The sequence below is a fragment of the Symphalangus syndactylus genome, chromosome 13 (assembly GCF_028878055.3).
Source record: "Symphalangus syndactylus isolate Jambi chromosome 13, NHGRI_mSymSyn1-v2.1_pri, whole genome shotgun sequence".
In the NCBI taxonomy this organism is placed as follows: Eukaryota; Metazoa; Chordata; class Mammalia; order Primates; family Hylobatidae; genus Symphalangus; species Symphalangus syndactylus.
The window spans coordinates 78225409-78250265 of NC_072435.2; the positions used below are offsets into that span (position 1 = coordinate 78225409).

At 36.3% G+C, this 24857-nt stretch overlaps 1 protein-coding gene across 7 annotated transcripts in view; it reads left to right on the forward strand.

Annotated features, from left to right (window-relative positions):
* Nucleotides 1-24857, forward strand: part of TMTC2 (transmembrane O-mannosyltransferase targeting cadherins 2) — a 462711-nt gene that overhangs the window by 237645 nt on the left and 200209 nt on the right. For all 7 annotated transcript variants that reach the window (XR_008650321.2, XM_063615121.1, XM_055239351.2 and 4 more), the window contains exon 4: nucleotides 7050-7164. Coding sequence is in view for 6 of the 7 variants with exons in the window: in XM_063615121.1 (XP_063471191.1) it covers nucleotides 7050-7164 (115 nt within the window). In the remaining variant the exon portion in view is untranslated. The remainder of the gene's footprint in view (nucleotides 1-7049; nucleotides 7165-24857) is intronic.

Consider the following 24857-nt stretch of genomic DNA (forward strand, 5'->3'; position numbering starts at 1 on the left):
CTTCTTTGTTTAGATGTTTTAAATATCTTCTCCCAGTATATTATGCATTTTAACTTGTTCATAATGTTCTTCACTAAATAAAAGTCCTTTTTGAAGTACCCAAATCCATTAATTTTTTTTTTTTTTACATTTCAAATGATATTTGGGGCTCTTTTTAAGAAGTTCTTTTCCATTCCACAGATTTATTCTTCTACATATTCTTCTGTTAGCTTTACTTTTTCACATTTAACTTTTTAAGCTATCTGGGGTTTATCTTTGTATTTCATGAACATGGTATAAAAATCGGTTTTCGTTGTTCTCTTATATATTATGGCTAAAATACACTTTTTGAGTTTCTTAATAAATGATGCTAAAATATTGATTGGATTTACATAGAATTCATAGATTAATTTGGGGAGAACTGACATCTTTATAATGTTAAATTGCCCCATCCATGAGCCTTGGAATATTCCTCCATTTCTTTTAGGATTTGGTTTGCATACTTCCAGGTAGTCAGAAAGGTCAGATTTAAAAATTGACATGATATTAAAAAGTTGACTGGGTTAATATGATCAAATTTCTTGAAGAATTAACTCATAGAATCATCTATGAAGAGTTATGGCAGCTCTTCAAAAACCTAAAATCTATTTTGATAAACACAGCATTGTGGATCAATAATTTAAGGAAGATACGATTTGAGAAGGTATCATTTTTATATTTGAGTATGATGAAATCCTCTGTCAATGTCCTTCAGCCAAAGACCACTAGGGCCACACCTGAAGTAAAAGTTGGCTTAATTACTTCTCACACTGAGAGAGAACAGCTACACCGTGGAGAACTCTCGGGCATCTCATTATATGTCCTATTATAGGATTTTGACTTTGGTTGGGTGATTTGGAAGAGAGTCTAAGGAAGTGAGGGTTTTATTTTGATTGGATACCAGGACAATTCTATGTCTAGATAAAGAAATCATTCATATAGCAAGAGAGGAGGATGTTTGGTAGTTTGTGGGTTATACAGTGACGTTTTCCTTTTTTTGTGTTTATACAAAATTATGAGGTGGTCTTTATTTGTTTTGCTTTATCATGGTCTCAGAGTAACCTTGTCTGAAGCTGGTAATTGTATATGATTGTGTGTGTACAACAGGAAAACAAGACTTTTGCAGGCATCTAGGGCAATTACTTAATCATAAGAAATATGAGAGATTTTCATTCGAATAAAGATAGGAAACCTAGTTTCAGATTGTGACTTTGCCTCAGTTAACCTTGTTGATGATTTTTAATTTCTAAGTTGTTTTCTCACTTTGAAATAGCCATCTCTGCTGCTCATCTGTCCTGTTGGAAACCACTGTAATTTTGCCATCTAGATTACCACAGTTGCCTTCCAGCCAGTCCCCCTGTTGCTCCTTTAGTTCTCTTGCAGTGAGTACCTTCTCCACAGAGGAGTCAAGAATGACATTTCGAAAATGAAAGTCAAATCACAAAATCTCTCACTGAATATTTCCCCCCAAACATCGCAAATAAAATAACCCCCAGGCTTCTTATTGTGACACATGAAACCCTATGTGATTGGACCCTTGCCTATCTCTGTGACTTCATCTTGACTTTCCCTCTCATTTTGCAGCCACTGACCTGACTGGTGATGTTCCTGGGAAACATCAAGTTCATTCTTGCCTTAGATCCTTCGCTGTATTTTCCTTATGTGGCATCAGCAGTCCTTGCCAGGCTTGCTCCTTATCCCTTACACCTATTTTCCTAAATCTGTGATATCCATACCTAAATTATCCTCATCCATACCACGTTACTTTATTTTACATTATTTATAACACTTACCACTATCTGAAGTTAATTCATTTATTTTATTGTATGGATCCCACCCTCCCTCCACTACCTCCATTCCCCACTTCCAGCATAAGCTCACATGGGTGGGAATTGACTATTTTGAACAGTACTGAGTGTCCAGCTCCTAATGAAGTTCCTGGCACAATACGTGCTTAACGAATATCTAATGAATGAATAAATATTTAATACATTAATGAATGGATAAATGAACAATCAACCAAGTGAGTGAACATGTATTCTAGGTATAGCGACAGGCATACCTTATTTTCTTGTATTTTATTTTATTGTGCTTCTCGGATATTGCTTTTTTTTTTTTTTTTTTTAACAAACTGAATGTGGCAACTGCATAAACCAAGCCGGTCAGTGCCGTTTTTCCAACAGCAAGTGCTGACTTCATGTTTCTGTCATATTTTGGCAATTCTCACAATGTATTAATTTTTTTATTATTATATCTATTATGGTGATCTGTGATGTCTGATGTTAACATTGTGACTATGCCCATATAAAATGGTAAACTTAATAAATGTGGTACATGTTCTGTTTCATTGATCAGCCCTTCCCCAATTTCTCTCCCTTTCCATGGGCAACCCTCTTCCTTGAGACAAAAAATATTGAAATTAGGCTAATTTTCCAATGGCCTTGAAGTGAATGGAAGAGTAGCATGTTCTCACTTTACATCAAAATTTAGAAATGGTTAAACTTAGTGAGGAACGGATTTCAAATTCATGAATGATAAGAAAGTGGAAGAGACTTATTGCTGATTCAGAGAAAGTTTTTTTTTTTTTTTTTGACAGAGTCTCACTCTGTCGCCAAGCTGGAGTGCAGTGGTGCGATTTCGGCTCACTGCAACCCCTGCCTCCTGGGTTCAAGCGATTCCCCTGCCTCACCTCCCAAGTAGCTGGGACTACAGGCGTGTGCCACCACACCCAGCTAATTTTTTTGTATTTTAGTAGAGATGGGGTTTCACCATGTTGGCCAGGATGACCTCAATTTCCTGACCTCGTGATCCGCCTGCCTCAGCCTCCCAAAGTGCTGGGATTACAGGCGTTAGCCACCGCGCCCGGCAGCGGGAAAGTTTTATTGGCCCGGATAAAAGATCCAACCAGCCATAACATTCCATTAGGCCAAAACCTAACCCAGAACAAGTTCCTTAACTCTCTTCAGTTATATGAAGGCTAAGAGAAGTGAGGAAGCTGTGGAAGAAAAGTTTGAAGCTAACAGAGATTGCTTCATTAGGTTGAAGGAAAGAAGCCAGCTCTGTAACATATTAAGTACAAGGTGAAGCAGTAAGTACTGATGGAGAAGCTGCAGCAAATTATGCAGAAAATATAGCTAAGATAATTGATTAATGTAGCTACAACTAAACAATAGGTTTTCAGTGTATACAAAACAGATTTCTATTGGAAGAAGATACCATATAAGACTTTCATAGCTAGAGAGATGTTAGTGCCTGGCTTCATATTTTCAAAGGACAGGCTGACTGTTATTTTTATGGGCTAATATAACTGGTAACCTTTAGTGGAAGCCATTGATCAATTAACATTCAAAAAATCCTAGGGCCCTTAAGAATAATGCTAAATCTACTCTGTTTATGCTCTATAAGTGGAACTGTATTTCCGAGATGATAACAGATCTGTTTACAGCATGGCTTACTGAATATATTAAGCTTAATATTGAGTCCTACCGCTCAGAAAGAAATTGTTTTCAAAAGATTATCATTGCCAGTGCACCTCGTCACCCAAGAACTCTGACAGAAATGCACAAGGAGATTAATGCTGTTTTCACTCATAGTAACACAGTATTTGTTCTGTAGCCCATGGATCGATCAAGGAATTATTTTGACTTTCAAGTCTTCTAATTTAAGAAGTAACTTTTTGTAAGGATGTAGCTTCCTTAGACAGTGATTCCCTGGATTAGTCTGGGTAAAGTAAATGGAAAACTTTTGGAAAGGATTTGCCATTCTAGATGGCATTTAGAACATTTGCGATTCACGGAATGAGGTCGGAATATCAACATTAGCAGGAATTTGGAAGAAGCTGATTCCAATCCTTATGGATACCTTTGAGGGGCTCAAGACTGCAGTGGAGGAACGAACTGCAGAGGTCATGGAGAGAGCAAGAGAACTAGAATTAGAAGTGGGCCTAAAGATGTGACTGAATTGCTGTAATCGCATGATAACATATTTACAGGTGAGGAGTTGCTTCTTATGGATGAGCAAAGAAAGTGGTTTCTTGAGGTGCAGTCTACTCCTGGTAACCATGCTGTGAACATTGCTGAAATGACAGCAAAGCACTTAGAATATTATATGATCTTAGTTGATAAAGCAGTTGCAGGGTTTGAAAGGATTGAGACTAATTCTGAAAGAAGTTCTATTATGGATAAAATGCTATCAAATAACATCACCTGTTACAGAGAAGTATTTCATGAAAGGAAGAGTTCATTGATATGGCAGACTTGATGTTGTCTTCTTTTAAGAAATTGTCACAGCCACTCCAACCTTCAGCAACCATCACCCTTACCAGTCAGCAGCCATCAGTGTTGAGGCAAGATCCTCCACCAGCACGAAGATTAAGACTCACCAAGGGCTCAGGTGATTGTTAGCATTTTTTAGCAATAAAGTATTTTTTAATTAAGGTATGCCATTGTTTTTTAGGCATCATGCTATTGCAAACTTATTAGACAACATTATTGTGTAAATATAACTTTATACACACTAGAAAACCAAAAAAAAATTATGTGACTCACTTCATTGTGATATTCACTTTCTTGTGGTGGTCTGGGCCTAAACCCACAATATCTCCAAGGTATTCCTGTATATGTCTGTTGCCAACAAGAGAAGCACTTATTAGTTTATTATTTATTTGAGATAAAAGTATCTAAAGAAATCAATTTATTTCACTGGAAATAATGCCTTAAAATATTCAAAGGTATGTCTTTGCTGGTAGTTTTTTTCTTAATCATCTATATTCTAGGACTACTATCAAAATGGGATACCATTATAATGAGGATTTCCTGGTGCTTAAATTAACATTTGAATGCATTTCTCAGAGAGATTCCAATGTAAATATATTCTCATTTAGTAATCACACAATCAGAGCAGAACTTTGGGAGGAATAGGGGTTTAAAAATTGCATAATTATTAGAAATTTCCATAGAGGGATATCTTATTAATTTGTGGTAGATATAGAATACCTATGATATTACACCTATTAATGTTTGAAGATAATTATAATTTATTTTACTAGTAGTTTTATTTTACTAGTAGTTTTAGTAGTTTAATTTGACAATATTTTACACTGTTTTGTCTTTTAATTTAAAGGATACAATTTTTTATGGACTCATAATGCCAAGGCCTGTGTGAATGCTGGTTTGCAGTGAAAGATGAAATGTGGTATGAAAATGTTAGGCAGAGGGGAGAAAAAGTTTGGAAACAGCCAGTGTCAGATTAGAGTTTTTGCTCTAACACTTCAGTATTAACTTTACAAATTCTTTAGTGCCTCTGTTTCCTCATCTGGGGAATGGGCACTTATATACGGAACTGTGTTGAGAGCTTGGTGAGATGATATATGTCAAGTGTGTGGCATGGTACATGGCACTATTAGCTGTTGCATAATTGTGAGTTCAATGCGTTTCCCCTGTTTTCCATCGGAAGCAAGGAAGGTATATGACTTTGCAAACATGAAGGATTAGTGTTCTCTGTAGATAACATAAGGGCATAAAGTGCATTGTATTTAATGTTATTTACGTAAGAAATGCTTAACTATTGTAAATTGTAAAGAGTATCAACCACAATAATATTAATGATAATAGCAATATTTATTGAGTGTTTACCATGTTTCAGGCACCGTGTTTGTTTTTTTATTTTGTTTTGTTTTATTTTTTTGAGAGAGGGACTCACTCTGTCACCCAGGCTTGGGTGCAGTGGTGTGATCATGGCTCACTGTAGCCTCGACTCTATGGGCTCAACTCTGTGGGTTCAAGCGATCATGAAATCTAACACGCCAAGCTAATTTTTGTATTTTTTTTTTTGAGACGAAGTTTCACCATGTTTCCCAGGCTGGTCTCAAACTCCTCCTGAGCTCAAACAATCCACTCGCCTCATCGGCCTCCCAAAATGCCAGTACAGGTGCAAGCCATCGTGCCCAGCCTCAGATACTGTCTTAAATAGCTTGTATATATTAACACACTTCATCTTCATCATGAAACAGATGAAACACTATTTTCCCACTTTACAGATAAAGTAAACTGAAGCACAGGAGTTTTAAATTTCTTACAGGCACACAGGCAAATCTGAGATTGAAAGATTCTGTGCTCTTTTTTTGCATTACAATTGATAACTCAAAACCCTTTGATTTTTCAGGTAGTCAGTAGTCACCCAACTAAATATATCTCAACACACAAGACCCTTCTTGTCATCCTCATCATTTGCTAGGGGACTCTGCTTTCAGGACTCAATACCCCATCTCCTTGTGGGGAAGTAAGAAGGCAAGAGAAGCAGCCAAGGTTGAGGGCAAAGTTCATTGGAGAGCCGTATTATGGGGGCAATTATTGGTATTGTGCCTTTTGCTATTTTTAATGTTGAAAAATTACTGTTATTTAGGGAGAACAAAGAGGGTACACAGAAAATATATTTAATTTTCAACATGATTAAGTGTAGAAATAGCGATTTTCAGGGAAGTGAGCTCATAAGCAGAAAGAGTATAAAAGAACATTATATCTATAATGTTTTATTGATGTATTCTGATGTCTGGTAAGCTTTTTTATAGCTTTGATCTTGTTTAGTTTTTTTGCTTTTCATCTCCAGATCTTCTATGCCATTTATCAGTTTTTTCATACTTGAATGAAATATTTGTTTATTTTAAGATCATTTCTTGCAGTTTCTGGCCCAGTAAGTATACAATAATTTCAGACCATGAAGACCCCTACTGAAATCTGGAAGAGCATGAAGCCTTTGTATGTGATCTTAAGATAACATTGTTCTTGGCCTTACGATGAACTGTATATGTATATCTGCTTTGAGACATAATAATTACTTTAATTTTTTAAGACTTTGATTATATTTAATGTCCTGGCTTGATGAAATGTTAGAGTATAAAGGAAATACATTTTCCTTCTTAAAAATGTTTTATGATGATTTTCTCTCCCTGTGGTACTTCCTGATGGCCTGATATTATGTCACGTATAATTGGATTGATGCTCAGTCTGAAAATTTCTTTTTCTTCTTGGCAGCATGGGGTAACCTTGGAAATGTTCTGAAGAGTCAGAGCAAAATTTCTGAAGCTGAAAGCGCCTACAGAAATGCTTTGTACTACCGCAGCAACATGGCTGATATGCTTTATAATTTGTGAGTAAAGTATGCCTTGCTTTCTCTGGTTTGGTTCGTCTTTGAAACCTGCAGTGAGAGGGACTATTGATTTAACTGCTGGAAATGGAGATGATGATAGCTACTATGCTGAAATAGTCTTTTTGTTAATCATGCCTCCGAGACTATTAGGTGGATGGTGGTTGTGATTTCTTTGTTTCGGGCCACATCATCAATATTCATGTGTACTTATATGTTATGCCTGGATTTTTTGGAAGTAGTATGCCATGTAACATAAATATTGGTTTAAATATTTTTTAGTTCTTAAAATGTTTGTTCCATTAATACTTAGATGAGCTCATAAAATAAGCCTGTTATGTATGAGAGTTATGCAAATCATCTGTTGATTATTAGCATTATTATTTTTTTGAGACAGTATCTCACTCTGCGGCCTGGGCTAGAGTGCAGAGGCACTGTCATAGCTTGCTGCAGCCTCAAACTCCTGAGCTCAAGCAATCCTTCTGCCTCGGCCTCCCAAATAGCTAAGGCTGCAGGTGCCTGTCACCATGCCTGGCTAATTTTTAAATTTTTTTGTAGAGATGGGGACTCACTATATCGCCCAGACTGGTGCCTAACTCCCAGCCTGAAGCAATTCTCTTGCCTCACCCTGCAAAGTGCTGGGATTATAGGTGTGAACCACTGTGCCCAGCCTTGATTATTAATGATAGATTTTGTCTTCCATTAAAAAAAAAATTGCTGTATCAAAGTATATATATAGAATATGTGCTACACCAGAAAAGTGAGTGAGTAAGGTTATGGTTCTTTTTTGTTTTCCTCTTCATAGGCACTGATGATTATCAGTGAGGTTGGGATAGTTTAGAATGTTCTTGTATGTTGGGTGAGAAAAATCCCTAGGGGAAAAACTGGTTTTGTTCTTTGAGTGGACAGTCCTAGCTGGTACAATGACATGTGAGTAGATAAATGCAAACCAAACTCAGATCTCTTCTTTGTCTCTTATATTTATGAGAACATTTTGTTTATAAGTAACAGAAATCCAGTTTAAGCTTGCTTGAAGACACCAGAGAATGTATAAACTCCCCTAACTGGAAATTCCTGGGTTGACTAGATGCAGGCCTAGTTAGATCTAGTGCCTGATTTTGTTTCAGGAATGTTTCTCCATTTTGTGGCTCTGGTTTCTTCTGGGTTTGCTCCATTTTCTGTGGTACTCTATAACAATGGGAAAGATGACTCCTGTACCTTTATAAACATAGATAGCATCCTTACTCTTCTCAATCTCAGAAGGAAAGAGAACTGTTTTGTCTCAGTGTCTGTATTAATCCCGGAAAAAGTTGTTGGACTGACCCTCCTGCAGTCCTGTGCCCTCTCTTGGTTGAAACACTGAGTGATGTGGGAGGGGCAACGAGTCACTCCCATTGACAGCACCTCCAGAGTTGGAATGGAATGGAGGAAAAACAGTTCTCTATAGGAAGATGACTGATCCTAGGAAAAATAAGATGCTTGCTGCTTGTGTTTAATGAACGCTGTGTGATATTGACAGTATCAAACTAATCTGTAAACTTTTAAAATATGTATTTATGCTCTGGTTAGCTGAATCTTTTGTATTGGCTAAGTCTAAAGGCACAGATACTTAAAAAAATAACTAAAACAGAAAAAATCTAGATATTTAAGGGAAAGCAGACAGGATGAGCTCAGTTTAATTTTTTGTTCATATGTTGAGCTCGTGTTTAACCTCGTAGGCTTTAAACACTGGGATCTCAGTCTAGCGGCCTATGGTCTGAATTAGGTCAGCAGATATGTTTTGTGTCGGCTTTCACAGTGTGTAATTTTTTTCTTTGTCACCTGGAATTCTTTCATATGAAGCACACCTGCTCCAGACCACTGTTCCTTCTACCTACTCCTCTTCTGTGTCCTGCTTCACCATGTATCTTACCATCTTCTTTGCTGAACTAATTTGAATTTGTATCTTTTTCTTTTCTTGAATGAAAATACATATCTAGGTACTCCTACAAAGGCCCAAGTCCTCTTCATCTAAATAGTGTTATATTACTATATTGTTATTATTATTATTTTTATTTTATGAAAAAGAATCTTCTGAGTTTAATATATTCATACATATGTTCTTTACACTTTGTGCCTCTGAAAGTGATGTCAAAGGAGGCCTCTTGCCTTGCAGTATGGGATATTACTTTTCTGGTTCCGATCCTTCATACATTTTTGGAAGAAAAGTAAGCTGAACAACAAACACCTCTTCACTGAAATGTTTCTGTCTGTCTTATCCATAGTCCCTGGTTAAAACGTTGCCCACCTCTTTGTGATACCTGTTGGACAAGGTTTCAGAGTGTTTTTCCAGGCTTATTCTTTACTGAGAAGAGAAATGTATTCGATTAGAAAATTTCACTTGACATGTAATTTTAAAATTACATCTTAAGACTGTCTGTCTGTGGATGCATATGTAGATCATGACAGCGTATGAATTGACCTTGCCAAACCCTAGTGAAAAATCTTTGCTGGAAAAGTGGTTATTGACAAGATCAGTGTTTCCCCCTAATTGTTGGAAATAGGTTATGTCATAAGTGCCAAATATAGTTCCACAATATTTTTTACTAATATGATGGGTCTTTAAACCACACTTATCTGTTACCCTAAATGGAGAAGCTTAAATTCCACAAGAAATATTGGCAATGATTTGGAAGTATTGGCTTTGACAGAATTCTGATATCAATAATTCTATTTTAAAATAGGTAAATTTTTCAGTGATTTTAAATCAAATATTTTAAAAATACACCAAGATAGATCCTTTGCAATATATAATATTATAAATATGTCTGCTATCATATTTATAGGAACAAACATTTTTTCTACTTATTTGCATAGGTAGAAAAAAGTTTTCTCATAGAAAGTTTAGAGACTGTTAAATAGTAAATTTTAGTTTTGAGATGTACATAATTTTCTCTGGTATACAGAAGTTACTCCTTGTTCTATCTTAACTCCTAAAAGAGAAGGAAATTGCTTTGCTCAGTCTTTCTAGGACACATAACGTGATAATACCCCTTTGAGATAATAGCATGCATTAATCACTTGTCCTATCATCAGTCATCAGTTACAGTTACGTCTCTTAAAGATGTTTATGACAGGGGCCTAGAACAAACCTATTTGTATTAATTGGCATGGAATACCTACATTTGTTCATGCATTTTAGAAGGTTTAGGGAATCCTAAGCTTCTGTTAGGCCCTCAACATAACTTCTACATCTAAGTAGCACATAGGAATATTGTTACAGGTAAAGATAGAGGAAAAATAGGAATGATCTTGGAAAATATAAAGTAAGCAATAGTATGAGAGATGTAGATTTATATCTGAAATTTAAGGAACATTACCTTATAAGATCATAAATATTTGAAGACAGCTTTTCTCAGGAATGAAATCAAATTATATCCAAGAGGTACACAAAGAGTTATATTCCATGTTTGTAAAATGATGGGATAATTTTAATTTTTTTTCTTTAGTAGCAGTAGCTTCAGTTACCTCTGTGTGCTAAATGTTCTTCTTAGTTCTTTACATATGTTATCATAGCTTTTCTTCAAAGGAAGTCTATAACACAAGGAAGCTGAGACTCAGAGGTAATGTGTCTAAGGTCACACAGAAAGTAAATGGAGGAGCCAATATATGAACCTAAGACATTCTGATTGTGTATCTGTGCAACACTTGTATTTCTTTTTTAATTTTTAAAATTATACTTTAAGTTCTGGGATACATGTGCAAAACGTGCAGGTTTGTTACATAGGTATATACACGTGCCATGGTGGTTTGCTGCACCCATCAACCTGTCATCTATATTAGGTATTTCTCCTAATGCTATCCCTCCCCTAGCCTCCCACCCCTTGACAGGCCCCGGTGTGTGATATTCCCCTCCCTGTGTCCATGTGTTCTCATAGTTCAACTCCCACTTATGAGTAAGAACATGTGGTGTTTGGTTTTCTGTTCCTGTGTTAGTTTGCTATGAATTATGGTTTCCAGCTTCATCCATGTCTCTGCAAAGGACATGAACTCATCCTTTTTTATGGCTGTATAGTATTCTGTAGTGTATATGTGCCACATTTTCTTTATCCAGTCTATCACTGACGGGCATTTGGGATTGTTCCAAGTCTTTGCTGTTGTGAAAACTGCTGCAATAAACATACTTGTGCATGTTTCTTTATAGTAGAATGATTTATAATCCTTTGGGTATATACCTAGTAATGGGATTGCTGGGTCAAATGGTATTTCTGGTTCTAGATCCTTGAGGAATCGCCACACTGTCTTCCACAGTGTTTGAACTAATTTAGACTCCACCAACAGTGTAAAAGCGTTGCTATTTCTCCATATCCTTTCCAGCATCTGTTGTTTCCTGACTTTTTAATGATCGTCATTTTAACTGGCGTGAGATGGTATCTCATTGTGGTATTTCTTTAGGCAGAAATAAACCAAAGTTTTGGGAAAAAAAGCCTCAATATATATGTTTCAAATTTAGAAAAAATAACCTTTACATATAGAAATAAAATATTTAGAATTAAATCTATCAGAGAATATAAGGTTTTCGTAACTGTTAGTGAGTTTACTGAACTCATGGTATAGAATTTTGGTAAAAAAATTATCACTGGGTTTGCATACCTGTGCTAAGAGCTGCCTTTAAGAAGCAAGTGCTACAGAAGGCATTTTTAATTCCAAATCTGTTAATTATAATATCATTTGATATCATTTGAATCCGTGCTTACAGACAGTAGTTATATAATATGAAATTTAAACAGTACTTAATTCTATTCTTAATAACAATAGATATCATGCATTTATTGTACAGCCTTGTATTTAGCCTTTTATTCATATTGCCAAATTTACTAAAATCTGATATTTCATACAAGAAATTATTAAGACCAGGTTTAACAGGTTTGCATTATGATGTTGATTTGTCTTTTCATGTATAATACATTTGCAGAGACAAAGCAGATGAATCATGGCTCAGTGATATACACAGTCAAATTTTATAAATATAGAGTTCACTTTCAACCTCTTCACTACACCACTCACTGCAATGTGAAATGTAATAGATATTTAGACTAAGAAATAGTCAATGTCCTTTTGTTGTTGTTATGAATTTGTTTTGGTCTGTTCCAAATGATATTTAAAAAGGTAATTCAATAGAACATTAAATATTGTATTAGGAATTAGATTTCAGAATGCAGATGAATTTAACATGCTATAATCAATTTTTGATTATCTTACCTAATGGAAGAATTATGTCTGTTGATGATAGAGATTTTGCTACTATAAGTTTAGTTGTCATTTTGTTCTGTGTTGTAAGAATCTTTGTAAATATCCAATCCGAGAAGCTAAGAAATGAGCAAGAAAATAAACTAAAAATTTAAGAGAAGAGAAAATATAAATAAATCAGAATGCAGAGAAACAATAGGAAGCAATGTATAATCCAAGATCTTGTTCTCTGGAAGATCAGCAGCTTTGGGTAAGGGTAATGTAGGGCAAAATAAAAAATATCAAATATGCAATTCCAAGGATGAGAAAAGAGTTATAACTGGATATATGCTTAAAATAATAAAACACTAATAATACATATGAAAATCATACTAATATATACACTTCTTCTTGGAAAATATTAATGGTCAATATTGGCCCAAGAAGAGATAGGCAATCTCAATCAAAAACCTTGGAAAACTTTGGAAACAATATTAAGGAATTATCTCGACAAGGAACTAAGTCAAGGCATTTCATAAGTGAATTCTGTCAAATCTTCGATGAAGTGATATTTCATGCAGTAATTAGACTACTTATGTATTTTTTATGAAGCTAGATAAAACTGATTGCAATGTATCTGACTAAATTTAACACACACACACACACACACACATACAAGGACAACAACAACAACAAAACAGAACAAAAAGCAAATAAACAAGAACCATACAACCCACAAAAGGCCAGTTACACAACAAATATCAATGTATATACATGTCTTAAAATTAATGTAATGGATGTAGCACATATTAAAGATTTAAACACCATTATCAGATAGGCTTTAGTCTAAGATTTGTGGTGGGATATTTAATATTACAATTAAATTACTATACCCTTTCTATTTAAAAAGTCAGAGTATGAAAAAAATATCATCTCTAGAAATGCCAAGAAGGCATCTGATCAGCAGCTGCCTTGGAAAGCAAACTTATAAATAAACTAGGAATAAATAAATAATTCTATATCATAATAAATATCTGTCAAAAGTTAGTAGTAATTACTACATTTAATGTTGAAGCATAGTGGTCGTTTCTATTAATATTCAGCTTCTTGGGGTAATGACATTTTCTTATTCATTATTGTATCCCCCATTCCTAGAGAATCTCCAATTGCACTGATTTTTTAAATAAGTTATGAAATCCATATCAGAGCAGAAAATATCCCGTTTTTCAATAAGTGATAAGACTAGTAATGAGTATTAGGATAACCACATTCTTTGAACTATGTAAGTATATTTTTATCATTATCACTATATCTGGCTTATAAAGAGCTTTCTTGAATTGGACATTTGTTGTTTCATTTTCTTGCAGTTTCAGGAACAAACATTTATATTAGGGTTGACTCCTGTATTAGTTTCCTAGGACTGCTAAAACAAAAATACTACAAGGTACATAGCTTAAAATAGAAATTTATCATTTCACAGATCTGAAGACTAGAAATTCAAAGTCAAGGTGTTGGCAGGGCCATGCTCCCTCTGAAACCTGTAAAATAATCCTTCCTTGCCTTTTTTTTTTTTGTGGTTTCTTGGCAATCTTTAGCATTTCTTGGCTTGCAGCTGCGTAATTCCAATCTCTGACTTCGTTGTCACATGATGTTGTCTTGTGTATTTCTATCTTCACATGGCCGTCTTCTTAAAAGGACATCAGTCATATGGGATTGGGGCCTACCCATAATAATGAATTACATCTGTAATGATCCTGTTTCCAAATAAGGTCACATTCTGAAGTAGTGGAGGTTAGGACTTCAACATATCTTTTGAGGGGTTGAGGGGGACATAATTCACCCCATCACATTTCCTTACCTCCCTGTTTGTAGCTTCAGTGTAAAAGAGATAGGGCCCAGCCAGTAATTTTTAATGGGGAGAGTGAAAGAGTGAGACAGGTAAGACTCCTTTAAAAAGCTAACATTTTGAACAAATGTCAATGGCGTGTGTGTGTGTGTGTGTATGTGTGTATGTGGATGTATGTGTGGGTATCCATATACATATATATAAAATGATGCCAAGAAATCTCATGGGGAGAGGTAGTTTAGGTTGAGACATCAATGAAAGAAAGATGTGGTGAAGAATTGACACCATAGATTCAATCCTTTTTTTTTTTTGAGACAGTCTTACGCTGTCCCCCAGGCTGGAGTGCAGTGACGTGATCTCAGCTCACTGCAACCTCCACCTCCCAGGTTCAAGCGATTTTCCTGCCTCAGCCTCCTGAGTAGCTGGGATACAGACACCCACCACCACACCCGGCTAATTTTTGTATTTTTAGTAGAGACAGGGTTTCGCCATGTTGGCCAGGCTGGTCTCGAACTCCTGACCTGAGGTGATCCACCCACCTCAGCCTCCTAAAGTACTGGGATTACAGGCATGAGTCACTGTGCCCGACCTTTTTAGATTCAATCCTAATAAGGGTATGAGGGATGTTCTTGAAAATTCAGGGCCAGGTTTTGAGAATATTTGAGAGGTTAGAATCGTCAGAGATTGCAGAATGCAATTGGTGAGACTACTTGACGTAGAGTTTAAAAACAGAGTTCACCTGTGAGAAGTGAGGACTGGTGGAAATGTAAGGAAAAGTAATACTTCAGGACGGGGTTTCCTACCAAGCTCCATAGTAGGGAGTATGTGTTGGGGATAGAGGGAGGTGTCTAGGTGATGCCAGGTAAGCCGATTGGTCTCCCAAAATAGATAATTTCAGAGAGATTATCAAGCAGGAGTGCCCAGAAGTGTTGGGCATGTCTGACAGAGCGAATGAGACTGAGAGATTTTGTTATAATGCTGTTGGCTTGAGGTCACCAGTGCTCTTGGTGTACAACTCAGCTGGCCCTTTACTAATTCCTGGAATGAAGTGGGGCAGCTTGCAGGTACCTGTGTTTTCATGTGGCAAGAGCAGGGCCTAACGCCTAGTACATAACGTTCATTTTGTTTTAATTGGTAAATATCAATTAATACACAAATATGCTCTTGTGAAACATTCAAATAATAATACTGAAGAATATGGAGTAAAACATAGAAGTCCCTATTATTGTATTCCTCATATCCTTTTCCTCCTCTAATATAGATCTTACCACGTTTTTGGTAAGCATTTATACATGTGGTTATGTATACACTTTCAAGTTTTTTCCCCTGCATATATGAATCATTATTAATTTTTGACTTTTTTATGTGTGTGCAGATAGGTCAGAATTCGTATAATTGTCTTCATTTTAAGTTGTTTATATTGGAGCTGTTAAGATCAACAACATTGATGAATGCTCAGTGGGATGATTTCAAAACTATATTGCTTCATTTTCCATTTTTCTAATTACAAGTGGAGTTGAGTAATTTTTCTTATGTTAATTGGCTCTTTGTAATTTTCCTGAGGATTTATTGTTCATATTTCTTGCCTAATTTTCTATTGTGTAGGCTTTTTTCTTTGTCTTACTGAGTCGTAGGGTTGAAATCTTATGTGTAAGCACACACACCTGTTTTGCATATATTTTCAACTAATTTTTAACATATCATTTTTACTTACAGCATTTAGTGTATGTAACTTTAATTTCTATACAGAAAATATCCCTAAGTTCTCTAATTTAAACCCTCTGTATTTTGTGTCTCTCTGAAAATGACCATTTGTAGCCTAATATGCTTTTAAATTTGATATTTTTGGGGTAGTCTTAAAGTTATTTTTGCTTTTTTGTTTAGATCATCAGTCTACTCTGGATTTATTATTTTTTGTATTAAGGTATAATTTTTTCCAATGAAAACTAAAATTCTCATTATAATTTATTGGATACTTACCTATCACCTAGAATAAATTTACCTAAATTGGATGAGTTTACCTATCCAATTTATTGGATAGCTACCTATCACTTAGAGTAAATCCCTATATAAACACAGTTCATTGCTATGGACTCTATTCTGTTCTGTTGGTAACCCCTGTCAAGATCAAGTTGTTTCACCTACTATAATTTGTAGGAAATTTATATTTTAAAAGGCAAACCTCTCATCCTTGTTATTTGTTTCCCACACTTCTTGATTATTTCTGTGTGTTTTATCTTCAATGTGAACTTGACCCATAGACTTCTTAAGTTAACTGGAAGTCCACTTAGGGTTTTCATTGGTTTTGCAGTGATTGTATATTAAAGTGAGGAGAGCTGATATTGTTATGCTCTTGAATTTTCTCTTCCAGATACATGTATTTCTTTTTCTTTCTTTTCTTTTCTTTTCTTTTTTTTTTTTTGTTATGAGGTAGAGTTTCGCTCTTGTTGCCCAGGCTGGAGTGCAGTGGTGCGATCTCGGCTCACAGCAACCTCCGCCTCCCGTGTTCAAGCCATTCTGCCTCAGCCTCTGGAGTAGCTGGGATTATAGGCGTGCACCACCAAGCCTGGCTAATTTTGTATTTTTAGTAGAGATGGGGTTTCTTCATGTTGGTCAGGCTGGTCTCAAACTCCGGACCTCAGGTGATCCTCCCGCCTTGGCCTCCCAAAGTGCTGGGATTACAGGTGTGAACCACCGTGCCCGGCCAGATACATGTATTTCTACATTTCTTTCAATTTTCAAGATTTATTAAAATTTTGTATTTGGTTCTCAAAGGTCTCACATATTTGAGGTTAATTTATTCTTAGTTTTTTAGAAATTATTTTTAATAATGAGAATTAGACTTTTTTCTCTCTATTCTAAATTGGTCATTCCTGGTTATTTAGATGTTTTTCTAGATATGCCTAATTTCAATTTTTTGCTGTTGTTTCTGTATCATAAATCTTACTTTCATTAGAAGGTTCTTTCTTGGAATTTTCCCAAATATGTTTTCCTTTTTTTTTTCCTCTGGTGGGGCCTCTGCACATACTATTTGTGCTGCCTGCAACATTCTGTCTCTTTCCTTCCCCTTCTGACCTCTTTCCACCCCTTATGACATCTTTCTATCCTACGCCCCACCTTTTTTTGCATAATACCTATACATCCTTTCTTTTTCTCAGCTTAAGCAACACTTTCTGGGGGAGGTTTCTGGATACCTCTCCCACTTTCAGATGTGAAAGCCTCCTAGATCTCACAAAGCCACTAATACTTGGCTCTTTTTAATCTGGATTATGTTAACATTTGTGATAGTATGTGCCTCTTTATATAAAGGAACATAGTATCACAAATGTTAACATGATCCAGATTATAAAGAGCCAAGTATTTATGGTATTTGTGATACCATGTCCTATACCATATAAAGGAACATGGTATCACAAAATACCATAACAGAGAATACATAAATACAATATAAAGGGAACATGATGTCATATATATAAAGGGGAACGTGGTATCACAAATGTTAATATCCAGATTAAAGAGAGCCAGGTGTTAGTTGCGTTGTGATATTTAGGAGGGAGATCTATCTTTCTTCCATTTTTTTAAAAGATGGGATCTCACTGTGTTGCCAGGCTAGATTTGAACTGCTGGGCTCAAGTGATCTTCCTGCCTCAGCCTCCCAAGTAGCTGGGACTATAGGCACATGACACCACACCTGGCTCAGTGCCCACGTACCATTTTCCCTTAGCACTGAGCACAATACCAGGCACATAGGCTTCAAACTGTGTATATGTTAATAAACTAATGAATGAATTAATAAGCTAATGAGTTAAATCATGCATATGTTGATTAATAACCTAATGGGCTAATTAATGATAATTAAACTAATGAGTAATCTAATAACTGGGTATAAATCAACAAAGTTCAAGTTTGCTGACCCCTTCTCCTGTCCTTGACACCTGTCTGACCCACTTCTTTTCTAGCTTGCATTACTGGCCATGTGTTCTTATCTGATTCTGAATGTTGATTGATTCCACAACTTTTATCTATTATATATGTCTTTGAAACAATCATTGTCCACAAAGCATAAAAGCACTAAAATTCTCTCCCTGAGACCATTGTTACTGTATACCTGCTGATGTGGGATAATGATTTTTTGTTGTTGTTTTTGTTTTGTTTTGTTTTTTGAGATGGAGTCACACTCTGTTGCCCAGGCTGGAGTGCAGTGCCACGATCTTGGCTCACTGCAACCTCTGCTTCCCAGGTTCAAGCAATTCTCTGGAGTAGCTGGGATTACAGATATGCAACACCATGCCTGACTAATTTTTGTATTTTTAGTAAAGATGGGTTTTCACCGTGTTGGCCAGGCTGGCCTTGAACTCCTGACTTCAAGTGATCCGCCTGCCTCAGTCTCCCAAAGTGCTGAGATTACAGGCATGAGCCACCGCACCGGCTGGGATAATGATTTTGAAATATAGTCTTACAAACTCTATTATTAAGGACTGAGTTCTCTTTTCTTTCTTCCTACCAAACCCTGGATATATTTTCTTTATTGAATACACATTGAAAACATATTTTAATTCAGAATTGATAAGAGAATACAATGAATATGTTGCTTAAATGGATAATCAGCCAAGGGATGTTTCAGCAAAATACATTTCAATAGCTCCATTTGTTAATCAGAAAAAATTAAATAGTAAATAGTGAAGTATATACTTGTATTCTGATTTATTATTAATAGGATAAGATCTTTCATGGTTCTTAAAATATCAGTCTCTCCTTTAAAGGGCTACTTGGGGTATAAGTGGCTATATAACTGACTTTTGTTCATGAAAACATATTGTTTAAATTTGTCTTTTAGTTTTTCAATTCCAATTTGTAGAGTTACTATAATATTTTTCTATAGGAAAAACATAAGAATATAAATAGCCTTTTGAAAAAAATTTTGAAAGTAAAAACAGTAATTATTTGAAACTAGGGCAAATTGACGATGTTTAATGATTTCATCAACCAGCTATACATTTGTGAATGTAAATTCTTGAATATATTTTAACATTAAATTATCCGTTCTTGAGTTTTGGCCAAGACATACTATATTCAAGAAATTTAGCTAAGTCGTTCTTGTCAAGATGCCAGATATGGATTAAGACAAGAATTACTACATGATGACCTGGACATCTGCAGGATGGTAAAGGAGAAGTCAGAAAGGATTTTATGGAGAAGCTAGAGTTAAAATACATCTAGCTTAATTTTTTATTTAGAAAAAAAAAAAGATGAAACATTTTCTATTGCAGGTTTTATGCTATTTAGAATCATGTGTGATTATTAGTTAAAATTATAAATTGTATATAACATAAAATTTTATCTTGCAGCATTCATTGGTTTTCAGTAAGTTGCTGCAAGTGGTCTTAGGAAAGAAGCTGATCTGTTCAGGTGCCTGGTGCTTAGTTGCCTGGGGTGATTCGTCCTGGAGAGAGCTACTTATATAAACAAAGCATGCTGAAGGCTAAGAAAGTCCCTCTATGTCAGTGTTTTTAAGAGATTTCGTGTATTATATTGTCATAGGTACTAGAATGACTCAAAATCTGAGCAAGTCTGTATGGGAATCACAAGTTTGTTTAACAAGCTTGTCTCTCAATGTGTTGAAAACATTTAATTTGTAACAGCATCAATCCAAGTAGTATTGGATGAATAAATTTATAATGACATTCGTCGAAGACAGCTTGATGCTATGAAACCTCTTGGCTGCAGCTCCTCCTTTCCTAGAAAGTGCTGAGACAATTGTTATTGGCATTTGACTCTAAATTTACTTTTCCAGAGCTTTCAAAGTTTCATCACCTCCTGCTCCCTACACACTTTTACATTTTGTACTCAGTTGTTGCACTAATATGGTCAGACAGTTACACTTCATACCTGCTAGTTTTGGAGGTATCTTTTTTGTCCACAGTTGATTTTGCACCCCTGTTCTCTGATTCATTGTAATTGATTTTACAGTTTAGCTCTCAAGGTGAAATTTATCTTCCTGCCACTCAAAATCCGCAATTCTTATAGTACCTATTTCAAACATTACTAGTTTTCACATGATTCTGAGAAAGAATGAACAATTCTAAAGTTCAGTCAAGACTGATTATGTCTTTTGAGTATATTTATAAATATGAATTTACATTTTGGAAATAAGGATCCATTAATTTAGTCAATGGAGTACCTTCAGAGTGATAGACGTTGTATTAAAAGCTGGGAATAAGCTGAAAAAGTGTAGTTTCTACTCTCAAGTAACTTGAAGTCTGGATGTAAAAATAGAATGTTAAGTAATAAAGTGAAATCTTTTTGGAGTGATATGCTTATATTATCGTGACAAGGTATACAAAGAAACGTAAATCAGCCTGAAGGAAAGAGAAATGAAAAAGAAAAGAATAGAGGAGTCATAGTAGAAAGACAGGTAAGTAAGGTGGTTTTGGGGAATGACTTTTCGGTTTTGGCTAAGTTTGAGATGACTATTGAACATCCACTGGGCAACTGGAGTGTGTTCCCATAGTTCATGAGAACATTTTGAGCTAAAGGGTATAGATTTTGGTGTCATAATTATGTAAATTAAAACTGAAAATAAGTAATGTGTGTGTGAATAATATGCATAAGAATAAATGGAAGAACCATGGGTGGAATCCTAGGGAATACCGATATTTAAGGAGATCGACAGAAAAAGTAGAACCCTGGCTGGGCATGGTGGCTCACACCTGTAATCTCAGCACTTTGGGAGGCTGAGGCGGGTGGATCACGAGGTCAGGAGATCGAGACCATCCTGGCTAACACGGTGAAACCCCATCTCTACTAAAAATACAAAAAATTAGCTGGGCGTGGTGGTGGGCGCCGGTAGTCCCAGCGACTCAGGAGGCTGAGGCAGGAGAAAGGTGTGAACCTGGGAGGTGGAACTTGCAGTGAGCCGAGATTGCCCCACTGCACTCCAGCCTGGGTGACAGTCTCACAAAAAAAAAAAAAAAAAAAAAAAAAGGGAAAAAGAGAAAGTAGAACCCTAAAGTTGGCTTAAGGAGTACAGTAAAAGACTAAGTTGTGTGATGTCATTGAAGCTGTTGGTTAGGACAGTAAGATGGGAGAAAATGGCCAAAACCGTGTACTACAGAGGAGTTAAATATTTCTGTGGACTTTTTTGTGTCCCCATGGGAAAACAAGATAGTGCCATCAGTCCTAGGTGTAGAAACTTAAACATGTTATTCACTTCTCCTCCATGTGGTATTCAGAGAACAGCATGTTGCTATCACCAAACTACAGGATATCATTCAGAGAGTGAATTTATCTTATGAAATATATGGACACAAAGACCAAAGAACTGAGATTCACACTAGGAGGTCCTTGATGGCTGGAGATGTAAATTAATATGTATTTGTTTCTATCACATAGTGAGGTCTTCAGTACTTCCTTGGTTCTTAAATGCTTTCAAATCGAATTGAATCAAACAACCGATTTGACACTCATTCCTTTTATAGCAATGGAAATTGGTGTCTAGAATTGCCTGCTGAACTAACTATTAAGCCTTGCACTCCCCACTCTACCCCAAAGCAGAATTGGGGGAAATCAGAATCCTTTTAGAAATTGGAGCCTGGCAAAAGAAAGATTGACTCATTCCTATGCTCATTTGTATTAAAGGTTTTCTCTTACAAATGTAGCTGCAAGATGGTATTAAGTAGAAATATTCATTCAAGAGTGTAGAGTGAGTTAAACTATTTTCCATATTGGAAAAATGGTGAAAGACATTTTTCTGCAATCTCATTAAAAGGCCTTTAATTTTATAGTCATTTTCATCCAGGACACTGTAGGTAAATTTGAGGACATATATTAGAAAACCCATAAAAGAGGTTCATAAAGAAGTTCATAATCACATCCTGTTTTAATGCCTTTTGTTTGGTTTAACTTTAAAACTGATTGAAAGTTGCTTAAATGGCCGGAAGCTTTCTGTTGTTCCTAAAATTACGCTAACCTGGAAAGTGCAGGCTGATGTGCAGCAGAATTTCAAGTAAATTAATTTCAATTTTCTCAGAAGGAGGTTTTGCATTATGAAAAAAGTTTCTTATTTTTCTGCTCCTGAAGAAAAATGAACAGATGTAAATTTATTTGTGTAGTTGCAATCAGTCCTCTGCAGATTTCCAATTACTGTGAGTTAAGAATTATTTCCTAGACAACCAGGAAATATAGTAATATTGTCTTTCACTTAATTTACTTTCTTTCTTGTACAAAACCTAACTGTGGTTTCCACTATATGATGGAAAAGTTGCTTAAAGTATAATTGAAGTTTGAAGACATCTGGATATTTAGATGATAATGAATTTAAAAAATGAATGTGTCATCTGCTACTTATTTTTTCTTATATATTATTTCTACTAAATACTATATTATTTCTATAGCTAAATTATATCACTCATTTCTTTCAATTCTTTGCTTCAATGTTACTCTCTGAATGAGGCCTCCTAGCCAATTCTATTTAAATTAGCAACCCCTCTACCTCTCTCACACTTCTGTTCCCCTATACTTTATTCTTTAAAACATTGCATGTATTACCTTCTAGTGAACTATATAATTTACTACCTATAATGACAAATAATGATATTAAAATAAATGTAAGCCTACTTTACTTTGTATATTCCTAAAATGCAAGCTTCACGAAAGCATTGTTTTTGTATATATTCTTAGTGTCTACAATAGTGCTTAGCATATGTGTTCAATAAATATTAGTTGCATGCACATTGATTTAGGTACATACATTTTCCTTAAATTCCTCATGTGTGAAGGGTGTACATAGATTACTTTTGAATCTTTCCTTCTTTCTTTCTCCCTTCCTCTCTCCCATTTACCCCTGCAGAATTAAAGAATACCTAAGGATGCCCTTTTTGCTTCACATCTCCATTGCTTTTAATCATTGTGTCTCTCATTTCATTTTGCCCCTAGCGACCCTTATTGTTACAGATGATAAGCTGAGGGTGTTTCATGGCACAGGGTTTGGGTAAAAGTGATGCCATCTTGCTATTCTGATGATAAGGAGGACAGTGTGAGGAAATGTCCACCAGCCATCTAACAATAGCCAGATGGAGCCTTGTTCTAGAAACTACATCTCATCATCAGACTCAGAAATAGGCATGCACTTTTTTTTTTTTTTTTTATTTGAGACGGAGTCTTGCTCTGTTGCCCAGGGTGGAGTGCAGTGGTGCCATCTCGGCTCACTGCAAGCTCCACCTCCCGTGTTCACGCCATTCTCCTGCCTCAGCCTCCCAAGTAGCTGGGACTACAGGTGCCCGCCACCACGCCCGGCTAATTTTTTGTATTTTTTAGTAGAGACGGGGTTTCACCGTGTTAGCCAGGATGGTCTCGATCTCCTGACCTCGTGATCTGCCCGCCTCGGCCTCCCAAAGTGCTGGGATTACAGGCGTGAGCCACCATGCCAGGCCCAGGCACGCACTTTCTTTAACAACAGAAATTTCTGGTTAGAAGAACAATCCAAGCTGTCTTAAGTCTACAGGGTGACTGGGTTTTAACTCCATTGTTATTCTAAGGACAGCCTTTAAAAGATGGTATTGTGTTTGAGTGTGTCCCCTGTATATTTGCCTGTTTGAAATAAAATTTCGTTAGAAAAAAATCTCTAAATCTTCAAAGACCAACTTTAGTGTTAGGTGCAAACCTGGGCTGCAAAGTGTGTATCCAGTCTCCTGAAACTGGGTGTTGGAGCAGAGTGCAATTTTTTTTTTTTGAGACGGAGTCTCGCTCTGTCGCCCAGGCTGGAGTGCAGTGGCGCGATCTCAGCTCACTGCAAGCTCCGCCTTCCGGATTCACGGCATTCTCCTGCCTCAGCCTCCCAAATAGCTGGGACTACAGGCGCCCGCCACCATGTCCAGCTTATTTTTTGTGTTTTTAGTAGAGACGGGGTTTCACCGTGGTCTCGATCTCCTGACCTCGTGATCCGCCTGCCTCGGCCTCCCAAAGTGCTGGGATTACAGGCATTAGCCACCGCGCCCGGCCTCAGAGTGCAAATTTTAATCAAAAGCAACAATCGATGACTTGGAAAAACAAGGAAGTTGGCCATTTTTACGCCCCGTTTTTTTGTTGTTTTGTTTTGTTTTAAAGAATAGTCAAGGGAAATAAGACCAGTAGCCTTATTAAATACAAGGGTAGAATGAATAGAAAAGAGAATAGAAGCAAGTGCTGCTGAGTGTATTTGCCAGTTTTCTCTTAATTTGGCACCTTGATCCCCAAACCTCCATCATTCTGTCCACGTCTCTCAGCCCTTTTTCTCCATTCTTCAGCCGTATCTACCAGTTTGGCTCCTGCTTCCATGACTAAAGCCGCTAAATGATGCCTATGGCAATGAATTGCTCCTCATTCTCTGTGACCCCTGAGTTCAGTGAAGGGGGCCATTCTTTTTCTGCACCAAAATTAAATCAACAAATGCAACTTTAGAAAGATTGTTACAGGCCAAGCTCAGTGGCTCACATCTGTAATCCAGCACTTTGGGAGGCCAAGGCAGAAGGGTCACTTGAACCCAAAAGTTCAAGACCAGCCTGGGCAATATAGTGAGACCTTGTTTCTATTTAAAAAACAAAAATAGCCAGGCCTGGTGGCAAATGCCTATAGTCCCAGCTACTTGGGAGGCTGAGGTGGGAGA